A 23,433-nucleotide genomic window follows, 5' to 3' on the forward strand; every position below is an offset into this window, starting at 1 on the left:
GTGAGAGAGGGACAGAAAAACAGAGAGGTTGCTGCCATAATGTGGGCATGCGAGAGCCCATGACAGGTGTCTAATTGCAGTTGATGGATCAGCTAGCAGGACACTGTCATTAAACCCATTTGGCTGCCTCGGCGGAAGTGGCTGAAATTATATCCCATCACTGCCAGACGCGATTTGGACCGTTTACGCTGTTCCCACGGTAACAGTCAGTGTCGTGATTTTTTTTTTTTGTTTTTTGTTTTTTTTTGGGGGGGGGGGGGAGGGGGGGAGTGGTCAGCTCTAAACTACTAACTTAACTACATTGCTTAAGTGTAAATGTAAATCAATTAAAGGGTTCATCTAATTTTCAGATTTCTTTCATCAACCCGCTGTGTGTCTGTGTGTGTGCAGGCGTGCGTATAAATAAATGCTCTAAATATTACATTACACTGGAGACACATGTTCTTAGCAGCACATTCAGTATATACACATTTAACTGAGTGTCCTGCATTTACTGTACCTTCAACAGTAAGTGTTTTCATTAAATTTTGTAGAAAGTCATTTGAGAAGCTTTGGTAAAAATGTATCTCCCATTATATGGATAAAGGTCCAAAATTTAATAAGGGTAAAATGTTCTGTTAATTTGCACTTTCTTTTTCTGTATCTTTTTATTTGCCTATGATGCCCTTCAGGGTGAAATATAGACCCTATCCATCTAAGGGCTTTATATGATTTATAATATGCTACATACTTACTGCATCCATTTATGAATGTACGGAGTTACAACTGTAGTCCTTGTGTACTATAGTTAGACAGTGTGGATGATAAAAGCTTTATGATTGATGACCATTAATGACCTGGAACATTGTATCATTATTTCAGAAGCCATTGGAAGTTTGTTATTTTTTCAATTTCTGACTAAAATAAATTTTAAAAAATGATGATGATGATGATGATGATGATGATGCATCTCATGTAAAATGGAGCCATGTCATACTGAGTGTTTCAAATAGTATCACATACACCCTGCATTAAAAACAAAATGGGGAAGCAAGTAAGTCACACACAGTAAACTTGTCTGAATTAATCCAACACAAGCTTTATCAGTCCAGGGAGGATGACAGTGTGCTCTCTGGGTGTAAAATGTGTTTGACTTAACGCTTAAAATGTGTCTGTGCTCATGAAACTCGGGTGAAACTCCACTTACGTAATTGAATATTGAATAAACTGAAAAGGTTATCGGGGGGGTGGGGGGGGGGGGTACTGCATTGCATTGGGGGGGGCACTGCATTTGTGATCATGATGATGAAGTTTATGATGATGAAGATAACTATTATATCACTCAGAATATTAATTTATGTGCCATATTGCATGCAAATATTCACATTTAAAAGCCAAAGATGAACGTGGTTTAGTTAGTTAACACCACAGAGCAGAATTTTCCACCAGCTGTCATGTTATGGTCTGTTTTTCCCTCGCAGACCTTGCTGAACACTATGTCCTGGAGCTGATATGATTGACGTGGTAACGGAAGGTTCAACTTCACACATCCAGAAGTACGCTGATGTTCTGCTCATATCTACACCTCCCACACAGAGCCCTTTCCTGGAGCTTCTGTGGTCAGCTAGCTCTGCCATTTTAGCCACCCCCTGCCGTTCATTTTACAAATATCTCACTTCTTCCCATAGACCCCAATGCCATAGAAAATGTATATAATATTTAATGTGAAAAAGCTACTGCCTTTGCAAGCTTGTGTAATTGGCAGGCATGGTCTTTCAGTGTGAGAATGTTGCATTTCATTGCTCTAATATGTAAATGTTACTATGGTAGAGTAAGAGTTTTGTTCTAGCAGCTACCTTTAAGATAAATCAACTGTTTTTGAATAATATCTTTATTCAGTAGAACATAGTGCTCTGGGCTTTACTGATCAGTTTGTGACTGAAGAGGATTATTTCACTCTTTTAATGGGGCTTGGGTGACTTTTTTAAATAAATACGATATTAAACAATTAACTAGAGTCTGGCCACCTCTAGGTTTCAGAAAATACATGTCTGATTGGCTTTGAATGTGAAATGCTAATTCTGTCATTTAAAACAATATCCATCATGCTGTTATCCTTTAATTATATCAACATAAACACACTACCGACTATATTAAAAAAAAAAAAATGTAGGTGTACAGAAGCAGATGGTATGTCTAATGCTTCTCCAAGGCCAAACACAAAATCACAATTAAAAAATGCTTCCATAAATAACTTTAATTAAAGCTGCACTTTAACCACATATTCTTTATTTCAAATGCAATATGCTGGAGCACAGAGCCAAAACAACCAAAACAATTGTCACTGTCACAATACTTTTGCATTTATACATTTCAAACTTAAGAGGAAGGTCAAATCTGAGGTGACATTTTTATACTGTCTCTACCGGCTGTGTGGACAAAATGGAGCCAGCCGTGAGTCTGCAGCAACTTGTCTTTCCCAGTGTGGAATGACAGGTCATGTGACCTGATGCTGTCTTTCAGATGAATTATGGGTAATCTTCTGTAACAGTCAGTGGAGGGGGGTGGGGGACACGTCATCTCTAAGAAGATGAGTTGGCTATAGGCTACAGGGTGTGAGGCAGCATAGCAGCATGGTTAGGAAACTGGGCCTGTACTGTAAATTAAAGGTTGTGGGTCTGGTCCTCAGCTGGAGGTGCTGCTGTTGTAACCTTGAGCCAGAATGGCCTCAGTAAAGTATCCAGTTGTGCACCCGACAGCTGTATAAAATGAAATGAGGCGTGTGATTGTATCTGCATATCTGCAGTACCTGGTATGAACCGACCTTCTCATAACCACCAGCACTGACCCTTCCCAGAACCCCTTGCCATCCCCCACTGAAGGAAGGAGAGAGGCTGGAGAGACAGTAATTTTCCTTGGAAGAGAAAAAAAGTGGCACAGAAAATATCGTCAACACTTTACGTGAGCCCATTGACACAGTTCTGACATAACACTGTCATGTACATTACATGACATAACAGCTGTCACAAGATGACATAAGATGTCAGTTTATGTCAAACAACAATATATCTGTTATTTGTCACCGCCATGAAATTCACCAATCAAAGAGACAACATGTTTCATGTTATTTATGTTATGTCATATTTATGTAATCTGTTCCGCCGTCTTGTGACAGCTGTTATGTCATGTGTATGACAGTGTTACGTCAGCCTTGTATCGAAGGGTTCAACTAAATTTTTCCTGAAATATCTTAGTGAAATTCAACAGGTGCCACAAACAGATTATGTTCAGTGTTGAATCAATGCTAACAATCCTCGGCTTGTATGGACTCATAAACCCTGTTGGTGTTGCATGAACAGCAAACACCCCCGTGTACTCCCCATTGCTGGGTTGTTCTTTCTCCCTGGTTTGTTAGTGCACTGTTGGGAGACAGAGAGCAGTTGTTTCTGCTGCTGGCTAAGTCCGTGAAAAGCAGGGAACCAGTTTATTTCTGAAACACAGCCCATAAAGACGAAGGGAGCCAACGACTGTGTCTCAGTGCAGGAGTCTGACTGTGTGTGTGTGTGTGGGTGTGTGTGTGTGTGCAGGAGTCTGACTGTGTGTGTGTGTGTGTGTGTGTGTGTGTGTGTGTGTGTGTGTGTGTGCAAGAGTCTGACTGTGTGTGTCTGTGTGTGTGTGTGCGTGTGTGTGTGTGTGTTTGTGTGTGGGTGTGTGTGTGTGTGTGTGCAGGAGTCTGACTGTGTGTGTGTGTGTGTGTGTGTGTGCAGGAGTCTGACTGTGTGTGTGTGTATGTGTGTGTGTGTGTGTGTATGTGTGTGTTTGTGTGTGTGTTTGTTTGTTTGTGTGTGTGTGCGTGTGTGTGTGTGTATGTGTGTGTGTGTGTGTGTTTGTTTGTTTGTGTGTGTGTGTGTGTGCGTGCGTGTGTGTGTGTGTGTGTGCAGGAGTCTGACTGGGGAACGCTGAGAAGGTGAACTGAACAGTGAACAGCTCAGTGACTGTGTGTGTGTGTGTTTGTATGCGGTTGTGTCTGTGAGCTTGTGTTTGTGTGTGTGTGTGTGTGTATGTGTGTGTGTGTTTGTGTGTGTCGGTGTGTGTGTGTGTCTGTGTGCAGGTGTCTGACTGGGGAAGACAGGTGAGCAGAATCCAAAGTCCAATGAGCTTTCTGCTTTCACATTGTGTGTGTGTGTGTGTGTGTGTGTGTGTGTGTGTGTGTGTGTGTGTCTGTGTGTGTGTCTGTGTGTGATTATTAAAGCTTACAGAAAATCATCTTTGTATTTGATTAGTACACCTCTGGGAAATTAACTTTTTTCCTAAATGATTAATAGAGATTTATTTTAACCCAAGGGTCTGAAGTGCATGCTGATTTTCATTGTCACATCACAACTTAATTGCTCAATTAAAGTAGTTGATTACTTGGTTCTAAATTGGTTGCCAATTTTCACGTTTAAATAAAACTACCATGTTTTCCAGCCTTCCAGGACTAATTTCTGCAGCTGTAGGCTAACCATGTCCTCTTGGATTTCAGCTTTTATGCATGGACTGTACATGTTTATTTGGAATAGTGAAAATGCTGTCTATTCTGACATGTTGCATTAGTTTCATGAACAAAATGAACAAAGCTCATTTTAAATCTGAGACAATCTGCTCATTCTTCACCATTTGTTATTTCTTATTTAGCTGATGCAATTATCAAATGTAACCTACACTTCATTAGACTAAGCAGGGGACAATCCACCCTGGAGCAATGCAGGGTTAAGGGCCTTGTTCAAGGGCCCAAGGGTTGTGTGGATCTTATTGTGGCTACACCAAAGCTTGAACAACAAACCTTCGGGGTCCCAGCCATGTACCTTAGCCGCTAGGCTACAGGCCACCCAGGCGCATGTTTATTGGTGCTTGACTGCTTAGTTTGTGCTCCCCTTTCCTGAGTGAATTAATTTTTTAATCAGGATATCGAGAAAGAAATGTCAAGGCAAGGCAAGGTATCGCCGACCCTTCTGTGAATCACTGCCCAGAGATTTTACCTAACCTTGGGTTCTTCCCAGCGGTTTCTACGCATGGACTCTCTGCCAAGAGCAGGAGTGATGCGATGTTGCAATCCAGCACATACCAGCAGGGGGCACCACCATAAATTTTGGGGCCCATGAAAATATCTCACATTTGGGCTAGAGAACCCGATGTTCTAATATGTTTTGAGGTCCATTTATCAGTATGGTTCCTTTGTTTGGAGAGCCACGGTCAGACCATCTCTCCTTGTTGGGAGCAGACAGGGGAAACTGGAGGGGATGCAGCAGGTGTCACATTTGACCTGCGTGGCTATTTTAACCGACCCACCTGTTCAAACTGACCCACCTAACAGAGGCCTGTTCAGCAGACCCGCAGACCCTGAGACTTTTCATGATGAGGGCTGTAGGCTAACGTTATCAGACCAGGATTTGAAGTACAGTATTTAAATATTAATAATAAGAATAATGTAAACACATTATTATAATTATGAATAATAATAATAATAATAATAATAATAATAATAATTATAATAATAATGATAATAATACAAGCACTCATTAATCAGAATTTTAAAAAATCATAATGTAAACATACTATTATCATTACAAATAATAATAATAATACATACAATTATTATTAATACCATTCATCACATCATCATCACTAACATCATCATCGTTATCCTTATAATAATAACCCTTTCCTCTGTTTGACTGCGATGATGCATATTGTGTGCGACAAAGAAAAGCTCTGTTCCAGAAGCAGCAGCCGACTCAGCACTACTTCACTGAATCAGAGGCAAATGGTCTCCAACGTGAAGCTTATACTGTATTTACAATCCCCACAGTGTGGTCTGAAGGCAGGCTATGAAGATGTGTGGGCCTCACTATGAAGATGTGTGGGCCACACTATGAAGATATGTGGGCCTCACTATGAAGATGTGTGGGCCTCACTATGAAGATATGTGGGCCTCACTATGAAGATGTGTGGGCCTCACTATGAAGATGTGTGGGCCTCACTATGAAGATGTGTGGGCCACACTATGAAGATATGTGGGCCTCACTATGAAGATGTGTGGGCCTCACTCTTGTGAGCGTCGATTTGTACTCCCATTTCATTTCACACACCTCCAGTGGAAACCCACTCAAAACGGGTGTGGCGTAGTGTTTAAGGTAAATGACTGGGACACCCGAGGTCGGAGGTTCTAATCCCGGCGTAGGCACAATAAGATCCGCATTGCCGTTGGGCCCTTGAGGAAAGCCCTTAACCCTGCATTGCTCCAGGGGAGGATTGTCTCCTGCTTAGTCTAATCAACTGTACGTCGCTCTGGATATGAGCGTCTGCCAAATGGCAATAATGGGTGGGTTAGACTGCATGTCACTTCCGTCTGTTCCCACCATGTCGCTGGATATCTTTACAGTATTTCAGACACATTCAGCTTTACATTTCATATATGTGCGATCCTATAGCAGGCATATCCAAGGCATCTATAAAGCCTGTCCAAGAACCTGAAAATAGACCATAGAAATAATGCTTTGGGAAAGCTACATAAAGGAGTTCTTGAATATCACAAAAAAAAAGAAACATACAATGTAGCAAGTGGTGTATTCTGATATTATTTGGTATTTCTTCAGTTTTTTTTATTTATTCAGAAACCTTCTGCACCACCAGCAGGTGGCGATACAACAGAGACTCAGAACATCTGTAGTTTTCTGTAGTTTCAGACAAGGGGGCGACATGGCTCAGGCAGTAAGAGCAGTCGTCTGGCAGTCGGAGGGTTGCTGGTTCGATCCCGCGCCTGGGCTGTGTCGAAGTGTCCCTGAGCAAGACACCAAATGCTCCTGACGAGCTGGTCGGTGCCTTGTATGGCAGCCAATCGCTGTGAGTGTGTGTATGAATGGGTGAATGAGAAGCATCAATTGTACAGTGCTTTGGATAAAGGTGCAATATAAATGCCAAATCATCTGTTTTTGCTATTAAATTAACAGTTGGAAGTCAAAGAGCAAGAGTAAATTGAAACTATATTTTCATAATGTGACCTTTTAACCTCCCCCCCTGCAGCAGACACATTGCATAGGTCAGGCGTGGGCTACTGTGGTCTTGGAGGGCCTGTGTGTATGCTGGCTTTTGTTTCCATTGGTTAACCAAGCTGAATAAACTAGCAGGCTACACACCAACACTGCTTCACTAGTAATGTGTCACGTTTCATGCTTGTCATGTCATGTTTTATGTTTAGTTGTTGTCTTGGTTATGTTATTGTCATGTCACGTATTATGTTAGTCTTGTCATGTCACATAATATAGCTTATTGTCATAGTTTTGCAAACTTTGCACACACAAACTTTTGCAAAATTGTCTACACCTGTCTCCACCTGCATATAAGCTCAGTTTCATGTCAAGTCTTTGTGAAATTGTTGCCCCCCTGTTTGTCGGTGCACCGCTTTAGCTGCTTTGTCAAGCCATTTGTCTACCCATTACGATCCAAGCCTGTTTATTGACCAAAGATTATTGACTGTTTTGTTGATTATTGCTTGCTTGTACCACGACTTTGCCTGCTGTCTTTGTGCTTTTGCCCCGCGGAGCAGACTTCAGTCTTGACTCTTGCACCGTCATCGACCCTGAGCCTGCCTGTACTTCTGCCCCGCTGACAGCTTTCCTGGCTACTGAACTTTTTGCATGGTGTACCGATTACGAGACTGCCTTCTCCCTCGGTACTGCACTTTGGTTTTTGTTTACGAACATTGCTTGTTTTTTGACTACGCTCTCCGATATTTCTCTCTCTTTGACTACGATATTCCCCGAATAAAGCCCTGACGGGACTTTATTACACCATTTTGGGTCCAACCTCCCACGCACCCGTCTCATAAATCTCTTGAAAGTGTGAACCGAAGCACCACACATCACAAACATGTGACAATGTACTTATGCATTTTAAGTCGACAGTGTGTCTGTTTGAGCGCTTCAGCTGTTTCAACTTAACCGACGTGCTGCGTAAAATAACTAAGACCATTCTTCTGAGTGCTGGTCAAAGCTGACAGGAAGGTGACGGTAGCGCAAATAACCATACATTACAACAGTGGTGTGCAGAAGAGCATCTCTGAACACATAATGCATCAAACCTCTAAGTGCATAGGCTACAGCAGCAGAAGATCGATGAGTCTAATAAATACTTAAAGTGATTTTTACTCTGACCGATTTGATTTCAGTATGGGTTATCTTTCCTTTGTATTTACTGCAGAGACAATGTTTGTTTAGAACATTTCTTAGATGATTGAAACTGTATGTTAAACACAACACCTCCACATTTAGTTTCAGAAACTCTGATCTTTTTTGACATTAACCCTTTTAAAATCAACAAGTTTCCCTACTGATTGGATTTTCCTTTGAGAGCTTTCATGAACTAAAAAATGACCTACTTTATATTATGAAAAAGTACCACAACAAATAAGTAAAGTGCTCTTTATTTTGCTCCCCTAACCACAACCACTTAAATGATAAACACAAGACAAGCTGCAACGCAGCGTAGAAAACTGAAAGGAAAAACAAAAAGAACTGTTAATGAGCTGCTGATTCGCAACAGAGGTAAGAGGGTATCAGAAATTGTACAGACAGCTTGTCTCTGTGGGCAATCACATGGATAGATTAAGATGAAGCCAGCTATGAAGAGACAGTCATCTTTGTGCACATGTGGACCAATGACAGTCTGGAACGGAATATGAATTCAATCAACACTCGAGTCGGACCTGCACGTAAAAATCAGAGCGATAAGTTATTTGCCGGGGAAACTCAACCGGGAGAGTTGGGTTTTGTTGATTTTCTCTAATGAACAAACTGAAGGCGCTGAAGTTAAAAATGTAAACGTAAGCATTTGATATAATTGTGAGTTAAGTTATTGAGGACAGTTGTTGATTGATTTCAGGTCCAGGCCTTGTTAGATTTTCATGCGATGCGCCCCCAGGAGGTTATGTTGTTTGGTGCTGAAACTTCAGAAAAAGCTGATTTTGTGTTTGGCCTACAGGTTTTAGCAACCCTGTTAAGACCACAGGCCTAGATCAAAAACAGACTAGAAATAACTGAACTCTTTGCCTGACAGTACAGCTTGAATAGAATCCAAATAGAGCCCTGATAATTGTCAGGGAAACATGAAACTAATCAAAGTGTACAATCATAGGAAATGATGCTTTTAAAGAAAAGGTTCCTTTGCAAACAGTCATTGTCAGGTCTGGCTAGGACGTCTGGCTAGGCCGTAGCCACCGCGCTACCGTTTCTGTTGGCCATTTCGTGCGGCGCTGCGGTGACCTCCTGCGTTCTTCAACATCACCGTACTGTAAATGGGCGATTCTGTGACTTCAACAGTAGATCCCGGAGCTTCCTGCAGGGACCAAGAAGCAGATTATTGAGGTTATTCTCTTTTTGTCACACTTTACTTTATGAAGCATATTTAAACCTTCGTAAGCACGTCATAACGGCTTCATAAATCATGCGTAAGCAAATGTCATGCTTCATAAAGGGAGATATAACACCTTCTTATGCAACACATTAACACCGAATCTGACATAACCAAGAATGTGAACTGGCTAAAGGCTAAATGTTATAAAGGTTGTCATAAACCATGCTTATTTAGGATGCTAGGCTAACTGTAGCATAATACATTATGTCATTTAGTGTTCTGAGATTGATGCTGTGAGATCTAAATCAGCCCAAGGGCCCCCTTGACTCATGCTATTGTGATGATAAAGATCTCTCATATTATAAATGTGCCATACAACTCAATAGTTAAAATAAATTAATGACCAACTTTTCTTCTCATTTGTGCAATGGCTTTTCGATCAGTTAATTCATATGTAAAAGCGGTGGAAAGGTGATTGGAAGATGATTGGAAGGGCTGTATGTGAGATGTATTCACCTTTCTTTGATATGAATAATGTGTTCATTATTACTGCATTCATTTCTAAGAGGAGGGTTTAGAGATTATCATATCAATATATTGCCTACACCTGTCATCTCATTTGGAGAATGGGTTTTCCACTGTTGCTATGGAAATGTATGATTTATGTATTACTCTGACCTGACATGTTGTGTGCTATAGAATGAAATGTTCTCCTTTTTACTGCATGTTCTTCAGTTAATACCCAAGCCCCCCACACCAGAACCTCAGAGCATGCACCAGTCTGAATGAGAATTGAGGTCGCAGACACAAACAAGAGGAAAGTAGGTCACCGGCGCGTGTTGTGTGCCATTCTGCTAACGCTGACACCACAAAAGTGAGCCCTCATATCATAAAAACCATGCCCTGTTTAAAGTCTTTTCTATTTACAAGAAACACATTGTCCAAATCTCCATAATGGTCTATAAGGTACAAATAAGGACATCAAATAATCAAATAGTTAGTTTTATGTTTGTTTTGTATTTTGTTTTCTCATCAGAAAAATATTGTCCGTGCTATTTATTTTGCTTATTACAAGTTATGAAGACTGGCACAAAAGCATTCAGATCTAAGCTGCAACGAAATATCAGGATGTTTAAAAATATTTATAAAACATTAGCACTGTCACTGTCATGCAAATATGTTCTGCGTGCATGTTTTAATATTTCATAATTTCCAATATTAATGATTTTTTGTGAAACTCGAATCATTGTAACTGTGACCAAGTCCTTGAACCCATGGATTCAAAAATGAATTACAATAATATCAATAAATCATTACCGTCACATTTGGATTGTGGGTCGCGAGAGGGAATTTGATCTCAGTGTAGATGAGCTGTGATTCGTCGACATCCTGGGGAGCTTTGGGAAAGACAGGACATATCACAGACCTGCTGTTATAGATGTGCACAGGGCTGAAAGCGCCTCTACCAACACACTCACCAGGTTTCTGCTGCTGCGCTCTCTTACCGCTGATCTCTAGCACAGAGTAGAGCTTGTCTGATATCGAAAGAAAAAAAAATCATTATTTAAGCTACTCACTGTATCAAATTTTGTTCATTTAATGTCAATTGCAGAAAATATAACTTATGCTGTATAATATATTTGGATACCATATAAATGAATATGAGTAGCGTACCAGTACATGCATAAATGGATACATACTGTAAAATATATTCAACAAACATGCAGTTAACAGATAACTGGAAATATCTGGAAAGATTTGCACTCCATATTTGAATTAAGGGAAATTCTGCAACTAAACTACAACTTCTTCCTCTACAATATACGTCGCATCCGTCATCTCCTTACGGAGAAAGCCACCCAGCTCCTAGTCCAGGCGCTCGCCATTTCCCGCCTGGATTACTGCAACCCACTCCAAGCTGTCTCTCAGCTTGTGCCTTCAAGCCCCTCCAGCTGGTCCAGAATGCTGCAGCCCCCCTGTTCACCAGTCAGCCCAGGTCGGCTCATGTCACCCCGCTCCTCATTGGCCTCCACTGGCTTCCTATTGCCGCACGCATCCGATTCAAGGCCCTAGTGTTGGCATTTCAGGCTGCTAAGGGGACTGCCCCACCTTACATACAATCCTTAATCACTCCCTACTCCCCAGCTAGACCACTCTGGTCTGCCAGCTCTGGTCACCTTATGATTCCCGTACTACGAGCACCTGGCGGTCGAGCTGCACGTTCACGGCTGTTTTCCGTTCTGGCTCCTCAGTGGTGGAATGACTTGCCTACCACTGTCAGGACAGCAGAATCCCTCCCCCTATTTTGACGCAGACTAAAAACACACCTTTTCAAACTGTACCTTAGTCCTACCTCCTTATCCCCCCCCCCCCTTTTCCGATATCCCTATCCCTCTTGTCTAACCCAAAAAAAAAAAAGAAAAAGAAAATTTGATTTGCACTTATGATGACTATATATTTAGAATAGCACTTCATGTGTATTTTACTAGTTATGGATGTGTTGCTGTAACTTGTGGAAGAACCTATGCACTTGTAAGTCGCTTTGGATTAAAAGCGTCTGCCGAATGACAAAAATGTAAATGTAATGTAGAAATATGGACCTTACCGGGCGATGCACCCTCGCTCTGGTGAGGAAATGCACTGTAAAGGAAAAGCAAAGCGTTAATAGGCGCATGTACAGATATGTAGATGTTCTCACCCGATAATGTGTGTCGGCAGCCGGCTCAGCACACTGCTAGCGCCTTCCGACGCTGCTGCAGACCAACGAGTAAAATGCTTAATGCACGCACCGTCAAAGACGCGCTCGGCCGCAAACTCCGTTGTAAAAAAAAGGACCAAATCGCGGTTATGGTAATGTGGGCGAGGCTGAGGCTCTGTGGGTTTTGACGTGTTAAGAAAAATTCTGCAGCTGATTTTTATCCAACGCAAAAATATTTATTTTCACATATGGACTCTTCTTATTTCTACTAGCACTATAATTATGAAATGCTAATATGCAATGATAGGAATTGCCCCATAATAGATCATTATGATTGGTAGGCTGCTAGCTATTATCATGTCAACGCCCCTGACTCGCGAGGAGAAGAAACAACTCGTTCACACTCAGGGGCGAGTGGTGTTGGTTCAAAACCGCTGACAAACACGAAACAGGAAAACCAGCACTCAGAAGAATGGTCTTAGTTATTTTACGCAGCACGTCGGTTAAGTTGAAACAGCTGAAGCGCTCAAACAGACACACTGTCGACTTAAAATGCGTAAGTACTTTGTCACACGTTTGTGATGTGTGGTGCTTCGGTTCACACTTTCAAGAGATTTCCGCCTCTTGCCTAACACCACAAAAACCGATAGCTTCAACAGTTGGGCAAAAACGCAGTTGGGCACGTGCCTTCTGAGTTAGCAAAGGAAGGTATGATGATGCTGAACTCTTTTTGTGTCGGCAGGCACATTTTGATCTTAGATGAAGGGTAATGCATTGTGTGGTCCTATATACTGTGTATATATAGATATCTCCCCAGGAGAGATTGTCCCCTGCTTAATCGAATCAACTGTAAGTTGCTTTAGATAAAAGCATCGGTTAAATAACTATAATGTATTGGTATATATAAATGTATAGGCAATAGCCATGTTGCTGGATGCACATTAAACAATATTAGCTCTACATTATTGACAAGATTACAGTAATATGGGCTCAGCAGTTAAAATTAATGACCAAAAACAATGTCAGAAACTAAGCCAAGCTTGGAATGTATGCTAGAGTAACCTCTTCACAAAATAATGAAGTTGATCAATTTTTTCTCAAAAGGGTCACTGCACATTAATGTCAGAATTTTACTGACACATGAAGTTTTAAAAGTAAAACGCAAAAAAATTAAGTTTCTTAGCTTACCCTTCAGAACTGCAATCTGTCAACAGAGAACAGAAAAATGGTTACATTTAGGTGGAAATGAATTGAATTATCCATTGTGAAATTGTGATTTTAATCTTAAGATATTCTATTAATATTATATTCTATTTTCTCTTTTCTAAGATATTCATTTATCTCATCAATGGATACCATGATTCAACCTGTTCACGTGCCCCGTATGTAGCCTACCCCCCCAGACACTGTGAAGTGACATAATGAGATCTGTTCACATAGATTTTCACTGCAGTATAGTGCCAGTAATTTTCTTCTTAATAAAAATGAAAAACCACTTCCTCTCCACATTAGCATATGATTTGCTGCACATGTGTATTAAGCTGTATTGTAACAGAGATTGTGTTGTGCTGTGCCCATGTATTGAGTTGTGCGATACCTGAGTATTGAGTTGTGCTGTACTAGAGTTGTGCGATACCTGAGTAATGAGTTGTGTTGTACTAGAGTTGTGCGATACCTGAGTATTGAGTTGTGCTGTACTAGAGTTGTGCTGTACCCGTGTATTGAGTTGTGTTGTACTAGAGTTGTGCTGTACCCATGTATTGAGTTGTGTTGTACTAGAGTTGTGCTGTACCCTTGTATTGAGTTGTGTTGTACTAGAGTTGTGCTGTACCCGTGTATTGAGTTGTGTTGTATTAGAGTTGTGCTGTACCCGTGTATTGAGTTATGCTGTACCTGAGAGTGTCTGTGCCTGACTTCTGTTCATTGTCTTTGTGAGAATGCAGACAATGACAAAAACCAAGGTCATCAAAACTGTTCCCACGACACAAAGTAATGCCACTCCTGTAAACAGAGGAAAACAGGTATCCACTGAATACACTTAAAGCTCAACCTCATTCACAAAACATTTCTGAAATTATTTTGTTTTTAAGGAAAGTTTCTATGAAAAATAAAACGTGGAATCCATGAAACATGTGCCAGCCTTCATTTGTGTGGGTATCCCGGCTGTATCTGATGATGAATGCCGACTCTTCGTAAATTCAATGCGCATGCCTGTTCGTGCTGATTAGCATAAGGAAATAACCTTGCGAAGGTTATGCCGACTGCAAGGTCATGTGGAAATATCAGCCATTTATCACAGTGTCTGCGTGGTCCCTAAAGATGGCGAACCACACAATCCAAAAGCAGCTCATACTGCCATCGCAAAGGGCTGGGATTGACTGCTTGCTTGTGGGTCTTCATATAGCCGACCATCAATCATCATCCGTCATTTTGCATCAATAAACAAAATGAATGGCATGATCCCAACAAGGTTATTATTGCAGACAAAAAATAAGACGAAAACATGGTGCCTCAAAGTTCATTTGGAAAAGCCTAAATTCACCAGGGCCATGTGTTACGACACGCTTTTGACGCTTTTAATGCATTGTTCTCAGGCATGTACTCCAGTATGACCTAAAATGAAAGTATTTAACAAAGCCATTACTGCTTTGTAGTTTTATAGAAACAAAGATATGAAGTAGGTCATGTGGAGGTAGGCTTTTGAAAAGGCTCAAACTTATCTAGTTATAGATATGAGAAGATAACGCCTCCTCCCCCGAAAATTATGCCATCTTGAAACCATTATCTTCATCTTTGATCGTCATTACTGCCAACATTTTAGTTGCTTCTTCCAGCCTTGTCTTACAGTGAGACCAGGGCCAGGTGATTCCACAGCTGCAGTGCATTATGGATTGCATTAGTATTTCAATTGTGCATGGTCACAAAGCTGTTCACAGTCAATGTGAAAACTCACTTTGACTGCCAACTGAGCCTGGTGCAGCAGACATTTTGTGCCAGAATATGCAACACACATCAGCTTAGGTGGAGTCACTGACAAGGTAAATGAGAGCCATTAGGAGAAGAGTTGTCCACTATGCAAAGGTCAAACGTGGAAGCAATAACAGTTAAAGTGTTCAATTAAAACTTGAATTCAAGTGCACTGCATTGTAACCCATGATACGGCTCATGGTTCAACTGCTGCCCCTCACTTTGATTCACATTTAAAAAATAAACAATCTTTATTTATCCAGGTAAGAGAAGGAAATCCATTTTTCAAGGGAGCCCTGGACAAATAAATGCCAGCGTGACCTTATCCTGTTGCACAGATTGTCAAGCTCCTTTTAGGGATCACTGAACTTGAAAAACTGTGTTCATGAAGAAAGAATCAGTGGTCATAATTTGTAGTCCTGGGAAGCCGCAGGGTCTGCTGGTTTTTGTTTTCACCTTAAATATATAACAACAAAAACCAGCACATATTCTGGCTCTCCTTGGCCATAATTTAGGACCACTCTTTTGACTGAATACTGGTTAGAAAATTTCACTTACTGTGGGAGAACTTGCTCTGATAAACCAGAAGAGTAATGCTGGCATTCTTCTCTCCATACAGGTTGCTCGCCACGCACCAGTACTTTCCCCCATCTTCCTCCTGCACTGCACCCAGCTGCAGAGTCCCTCCGGCGTGTCGCAAGTTTATACTCCCCCCCAGCCACAGCGTCTCAGGCCTGGGGTTCCCATCTGCCGAGCAGGAGATGTTTAGAGGCGACCCCTCTGGCAGGTGCAACACACCCTGTGTTACCGGGTCGGAGCGAGAGGTCACGTTCACACAGCTGGGACCGTCTGGCAAGGATAACAGAAAAACAGACAAAAAACGAAACTCTAAACATCTCCCAAATAAATGTACGGCACAAGGTGGAGGGGTAGGTGGGAACCACACACACAACATGTGTTAGTGTAAATTTAACTCTAACTGAGTTTAACTCCTTTTAATTCTGAAGGTGCATTTAGTACCTCTTTGGCTCAGACAAACTCTATTATACTTAATTAAACATTGAGAATTATATCCTGAACCGAAAGGTGCAAAGTCCAGGAGCAAAATAGAGATGTCTTGCCATCTCTTTCTTCCACCCGTAGATTCAGCTGATTTCAGGGCTTAGTTCTAGCTCCTGGTTGAAGAATTGTGCTAATTAGCAAGTGCAGGTGATTGGAAATGGGGAAGACTTTTACTTTCTGAACCTGGATTTCCTACATCTGAACCAAAAAGAGACACAGATTACATATGTAATGTAGTATGTTCATGCACATGCACGTGCTGTGTGTGAAGTACTGGCCACGTCTAAAGAAGAAGGCGAAGGTTAATGGAGAAGAAGCATATTGGACTCACAGCTGACGTCCAGCGTGAGGCTGGCGTTCCCCGCCCCGGTCCAGGTTGGGTGAGAGACCAGGCAGTGGCACCGTACCCCGTGGTCCAGGGCGTGGGCTCGGAACCTGTACCTGCTGCTCAGGGAGAACGTTCCGTCGCGGGCCGCGGTGATAACGTCCGCGACGTCGCCGGGGGGCGCCGGCGTCTCGCCACAGAACCACCGCACCGTAACGTTCCGAGGGTAGAACCCGGTCGCTCGGCAGGTCAGCTCTGACTCGCTTCCTGATACCAGCCGTGGCGGCGGCAGGATTCCTATGGAGCCGACCTCAGCTGGAGCAAAAGCAACACAGTCTCAGGAAAAAAAAGGTTCTTTGGCTTGTCTACATAGCGCAACCCTTCTTAGTTCTTTGTGGAACCCCTCTATGGGAAGTGTGAAAATTGTGAAAGCTCACAGAATGATTTTGTCAGACAAGGAGCATTGAACTACATATGGTTCCTCTATGGAGGAAAACTTTGAGAAGACTTCTGACATTGTCCTTACTGCTCATAGCATCAATGTATGAATAATAATAGTGTTAATAAAATAGTGACAAATAGTGACAAAATAGAGGCAACTGTAAAATAGAGCATTTGAATGCATATATGCATATACACTCACTGAGCACTTTATTAGGTAGACCTGCACAACAGCTTGTTAATGCAAAATATTTAATCAGACCAAATGTCAGAATGGGGAAGAAATGTGACTTTGACCATGGAATGATTATTGGTGCCTGACAGGGTGGTTTGAATATCTCAGAAACTGCTGATTTCCTGGGGTTTTCACGCAGAACATTCACTAGAGTTTTCCGAGAAGGGTGCAAAGAACTAAAAACATCCAGTGAGCAGCAGGTCTGTGGCAAAAATGCTTTGTTAATGAGAGGTCAGAGGAGAACAGCCAGACTAGTTGAAGCTGACAGGAAGGTGACAGTAACGCAAATAGCCACACTTTACAACAGTGGTATGCAGAAGAGCAACCTCTTTAAGTGGATAGGCTACAGCAGCAGAAGACTAAGAAGTCAAAAAAATAAGTCTAATAAATACCTAAATAAAGTGCTCACTGAGTGTATATAAAGTACAGAACTGGGGTTGACGGGTCCTGGAGAGCATCAAGGTCTGCTGGTTTTTGTAATTGCTTGTTTTGCTTTGTTAGTCATTAATGTCATTAAGGGTTTAGTGTACCCTAGATGCTGTGAACACTACATTTGACCTTGGAGGTCATCCCGGTTCTTGATGTTACTTGGCTCTTAAGAGTAATTAATAAATTAAAGCAGCTTTTTTACACAGTTAACTCATCTCGCGTTTGTGCTTGGTTTTTTTTGGTCCGAATAGTTTGCTGACATTGGGGTGAAATAAAACATCAGCAGCCCTGGATCTCTCGAGGCGTCCCTGAGTATTTCAGCACGACAGTGAGAATGGCACGGTGTTTTGTTCACTTACAGTAAAGGGTGACGGCTGTCCCCGTGCCCGTCACCGTAATGGTGCCTTCCGCGCTCGGTATAACAACTTCACAGACGTAAACGGCCTCATTCTCCAGGCGGGCGTTGGTAATGGTTGAAGATAAGTCACAATGCAGAAGGGCGTCTTTTGAAATACGTGGACTGCATTTGACATCAGGGTCAATCTTTGTCGTTGGTTGGCCATTTTGAGTGTAGAACTTTCCGAACATGCCGTCATGTTTGTGTGCGGTGTAGGTGAAGGAACAGCTCAGGGTGAATGAGCCCCCGACTGCAGCATTGATGTGTGCTGGTTGGGACCCTTTCACAGCAGTGCTGGATTTGCCTGGAATAGCACATTTTGCATTGTAGCATTACAATAGCACGCCAATTAATTTATTTAAACTAGCAGTAGAAGGCAACTTCATCAGATTAATATACCGTACAGAACCAAGTGACATTTTACGGATAGGAGAAAGGCTGTGAGCAAAAAGAAACTTCAAATATTTGATGAAAATGATCACTGTCCAATAGCAAACAAATAAAATCATTTTCACTATTATGTCTCATTGCATTTTACCTAAAATAATTTTCATGTGCATTTCTTGGGTTGTAATTAATTAAATGGCAGTTATTTCTACTGTAAATTAATCATAAGAATTTAATGTGAGCTTCTCAAATATAATTACTTCCATAGTTCAATTCAGAAGTATTTAATATATTATATCCCAATGACCAAAAGCCAGAACTTAAACGGATTAGGTTGACCCCAGTATAGCTCAGGATTGTCATATCCTAGTCGGCTAGAAAACTTTCACTTTTCAGCCAAATGTTGCCGGGTTTTCACCTGAATGCCTAGACAGCGTTTCACTGATTTGTCACCAAAAAACACCCACTTGGGATAGAAACATACTATTTCCTCATAAAAATCCCCTGGACTATAATATCATATTGATAATCTTAGTAGTGATGCAAATAAATTAGTTCATTGACATAATAAAAACATTGGTAACACTTTACATTCGGGTCATCTGAATTTGCATTAACTAATTTAGTTGTTAACATCAATTAATGATTTACGAATGCATTAATTAAGCATGAACTTTTCATTAGTTAATGTATTTCTTCGCTAATGTATTAGTTACATGAAAATTAACTCATGCAAACCATAGGATAAACATATAATTAGTTAAACATTAACAGATAAATTAACTGGTTCTCTCATTCCAATATGAATTTGCATGAACTAATGTAGTTGTTAGCATGTAATCATGATGTACAAATACATAAACAAAGCTGAACGGCTTAACGTTTTGGTAGTTAGATAATTAAAAAGTATATTAGTTCATGCCAATTCATGTAAGCTTATTGTAAAGTGTTACCGAAATGTTTATCCACAGACATACCTAGGTAATTTAATAACATTTAACAAGCCCCCTGAAGACCACTTGATAAATAATTATTAAGCTGTTGCATGCTGTATGTCTAGTGAAGCCAAGAAGCTGTGCATAATGCTTATATCTGTCATTTCATTGTTAAGTTTTTGTATAAAGAGATTCTAATGCAATATCTTGTTAGTGTACTACAGTGAGGCAATTTAGAGTCAGATTGAGATATATAGTGTCAATCTACAATACATAATGGGAAGTTTGCTAATAATACCATGTTATTATATTTATGAATTTTGCTCTTGAGTTTGAAGGATCGTTTTTAGTGTACAAATAAACAAAGTAATTGTATTCATTATTATTGACGGTATAACACTGTTACACAAATCCCGTCAAATCAACTGTGTTTTCATGCATATACATATGCATACCTTTATAATAAATAAACACAGAAATAAGGCAGCGATTAAAACTGATCCTCATCTTAATACACTGGTCTATGATTACACATGCAGGGAGAAACACAGGTGATGCCACGCATCACCACAGAAGAAGAAAATTAAAAACTAGAGTAGCTGAGAAATCAAAATAATTAAATAAATAACAATAATCTGTGAATCGTGTAGGCACATTGTGAAAACGATATCTCTGAGGTTACAGCAAACAACAGCAGAACAATGTTTAACCCTTTGAAGAGCAGGTTTTTAGAATGCGTTTCAACAATTTCAACAAGTCAGAATCCTAGAACTTCAATGCATTCAATTGCCAGCAGTGATTGTTACATCGGCATTAGAATGTCCAGTTAAGAGCACTCTAATCACATTGCGTTCTCACACCGAAACGGGTTAAATACAAAAGCAGGACTGGCACAGCCCCGTTTTAGTGGAGCATGTTGAGGCTTCAGCCCTGGAAGTAGAGAGGGAGATGGCAGCTGTACTTACCAGTCACTTTGGCCTCCTGCATTGGGGATGTAGAGCACCCCATGCAAAGGAAGAGAAGGGCAATCCAGCTCCTCGCTCTCATGTTTGTATCTGTACAGGGGTCAGATTCTGTTTCATGTTGTCTGCCTACACGCGTCTGTTATACCGGCACAAAAAGGGGAATCGCTAGCAGTATAAGCAATGCCTGTGACAAAGGAAGTGGTGTGTGTGTGTGTGTGTGTGTGTGTGTGTGTGTGAGTGCGTGAGTGTGTGTGTGTGTGTGTGTGTGAGTGTGTGTGTGTGTGTGTGTGTGTGTGTGTGTGTGTGTGTGTGCACGCATAAGGGAAACACAGGCTGGTTGGGCTTCTGATTCAGGGAAACCTAACGACGTATTGCAGAAACTACTTTTAGTCTTTCTTTGTTTCTCTAGGTACGCAATTATATTTTAGCAGACGCTGTACTCTACTTGACCTTATCATATCACTTCTTACATCTATGATGTGCAGAGTTCAAATTCTTTAGATACAATCAATTGCCACCACTGGTCTGGATCTTTTTCTTTTCTTTTTCTTTACTGAAGCGATTCAGGTTAAACAGGCAGTACTCCAGCCCACCACCTGGGAATCAGTCTTCCAAGCTCAGTGATCCATCCACACCTAGTGCCACACTGCCACCCGCAACACAACGGCCAAGAGTGAGTCTGAATGGCCGCATTTCCCACGATGTACATGTAAGAATCATCTACAGGGTTCACACTGTTTTAAAGTGACCTCATTCTCTCCCTGTGAACTTATAAATAGCTTTCCTGTCCAGGCCACAGGAGATAAAACTTTTAGAGATTTTACCATTTTTGAGTAAAATCTGTCTACCGTTTCCTGTTGTTTATGAGTCAACGTATCCTGCAAGTCCCGGCCATTTTCAGTTTGGGGTCTCAATTGTATTTTACCCAGACATTTATAATTTAATTGTTTGTTGGTTAACAGAAATAGAATATATATTTTTTAAGCTGCAGTATAATTTATCTTTCAAACCTTTACACTTTAATGTGTGTATCGGCACACGTTGTTAAATTAATGTTTACTGCTCTTTTCTACCTTCATAACCATGTGTTTACTGTAATCTCAACGCAGATCTCAAAGGCCAAGGGTGTATAAGCCATCAGTGGTGTTACATTCAAAAAGCAGAATATTATGTTGCAACTGAAAATAATTTACATTACATTGCATTTCTATCACTTAACAACAAGTGCCTAAAAAGGCATCTCTCATTGACCCCACAGCATACACATCAATGTGCCCATATCAGCGTTTCATAGCAGCAATTTGCCCTTTTCATAACTCCTTTTAACACAGTAGTTCAAATCCAATTTTAAATAGGTGGCATCTTAAACTGCACCATGTTTACGGGTCTCAGAAAGACTTCAGTTTAACAATTTAACAAACGCCCAACAATACAAAAGCCACAAATGATTACATAAAGGTCTTCATGTGCAGGCAGATAATAACGAAATATGTGTTATATTATGCTACTGTATTTAGTCATAGGTTATACTTTTTCATTAATTTCAGAAGTAAAGTATGTGGGTAGGGGAGTCTGTGTGGCACAGAGCAGCTGACTCGGAACTCAGCACAGAGCAGCTGACTCGAAGGGACACTATTCACCCCTCCAGGAGAAGGTGGACTGTCTGCTCACAGTTTTTTTTCAAGTGTGTGGGTGCTTTCAGGAAACAAGATATTAATGTGCATGAATTCCATCTTCTAAAGTCAAAGAGGGGGCACACACACACACACAAGCACAAACCTGCACACACACACAAGCACACACATGCATGCACACACACACACACGTGCACACGTGCACACAAGCACACACATGCACGCACACACACATGCACATGCACACACACACGCACACACACACAAGCACACACATGCACGCACACACACACACAAGCACACACATGCACGCACACACACACACAAGCACACACATGCACGCACACACACATATGCACATGCACACACACACAGCTCCAGGAAATAAACCACCTTTCAGAGAGAGGAGCTTTCACTGTAGCTCTGCTTTGATGTTCTCTGATGCGTTTCTCTCTCACACTTTCTCTCACTTTCTCTATCTGTCTCTCTCTCTCTCTCCCCCACTCTCTTTATCTCTCTCTCTCACATAACCTCTAGGTCCCACAGTTGGCTCTTTTCTCTCCTTTTTCTGCTCTTTTTTTTAAATCTTCCTCTGTCTCTGTTTCTCACACACCGCTCTGGGCTCCTCAGCTCAGACCTCTCTGTCTGAGTCAGTCCACCCACTACAGCACCACAGAGTCTCCGCTCTCCACCCCACCCTCCACAGAATGGCAGACAACAGCCCCGAGTTGCAAAATCACATCCTGTCAGCATTCCAACTGTAAAAGCAGACATCCTCATTTCTCCAGTCATGCGCTTTATTTAAGTCACTTAAGTAAAAGTAGACAGCTTCACAGCCCACAGTGACAGCAAAAGGGCTGGGTGGGAACCGTAATTACAGTATTTAACTGTGATTCACTAATTCAGTCAACCCTGTCACAGCCTATTATCATGGACACATAGTGACTACAAGTTGGTAGTCTTGTTTTGTTTTGTTTTTTAAGATCTTTACTTTGTGCAAAAAGTGCATGGGTGTATGTCTTCAGCAACAGAATAATAAAGGGCGTCAAAATAATTCATTCTGACTTTTTACATCTGCCGATCTCTCCTGTGCTTTAATTCAGGTATAGACTCACTTCAACAGCTTTTTCTTTAATAGTGAATCTAAGAATAAGGCACACTATGTCTCTTTTGCTTCTACTGACAGCATGTGGCTTCTCACAGAAACTGAATATACTGAACATGATATTGAAATACAACACACGATTGAGATTTTGCAACACTTGATAATACTCTGGCCAAATATACTCATTCTTGACATTTTAACGTATTACGATATGTATTTAAAAATGCATCACCATGACATATACCCAGGATATGTTGAGAAATGGTCAATTTACAATACAGTAAATATTACATTACATATTACAGTGTTCTATTTCCATAAGGAATGCTTGCAGGGGAGCTCCAAAAAAGTTCTGTTGACTAACCAAAAACTATAACATTTTTCAAATGAATATTTAGCCAATAAAAACAACATTAAATTACGGAGGTTTGGTTATTGGTTGGTTATTCTTCACATCAATTATAATTCAGACATGTGAATG

At 41.0% G+C, this 23,433-nt stretch overlaps 1 protein-coding gene across 2 annotated transcripts; it reads right to left on the reverse strand.

The window, feature by feature from the left end:
• Positions 1–8,427: 8,427 nt before the first annotated feature.
• LOC133133668 (hemicentin-2-like) lies at positions 8,428–20,392 on the reverse strand. 2 transcript variants are annotated; one of them, XM_061249812.1, is made up of 11 exons: positions 20,214–20,392; positions 17,889–18,230; positions 16,431–16,739; positions 15,596–15,886; positions 13,964–14,071; positions 13,259–13,274; positions 11,978–12,012; positions 10,851–10,907; positions 10,690–10,769; positions 9,228–9,354; positions 8,428–8,931 (listed from the first exon to the last, which is right to left on the reverse strand). In XM_061249812.1, exons 1-10 carry the CDS (start codon positions 20,293–20,295, stop codon positions 9,241–9,243), a joined length of 1,434 nt encoding a protein of 477 aa, XP_061105796.1. In that variant the 5' UTR covers positions 20,296–20,392; the 3' UTR covers positions 8,428–8,931; positions 9,228–9,240. The 2 variants fall into 2 exon arrangements, with proteins under 2 accessions (XP_061105796.1, XP_061105795.1); XM_061249811.1 differs by having other exon boundaries at positions 8,428–9,354.
• Between the last annotated feature and the right edge of the window lie 3,041 nt (positions 20,393–23,433).

The sequence above is a fragment of the Conger conger genome, chromosome 7 (genome assembly GCF_963514075.1).
Source record: "Conger conger chromosome 7, fConCon1.1, whole genome shotgun sequence".
In the NCBI taxonomy this organism is placed as follows: Eukaryota; Metazoa; Chordata; class Actinopteri; order Anguilliformes; family Congridae; genus Conger; species Conger conger.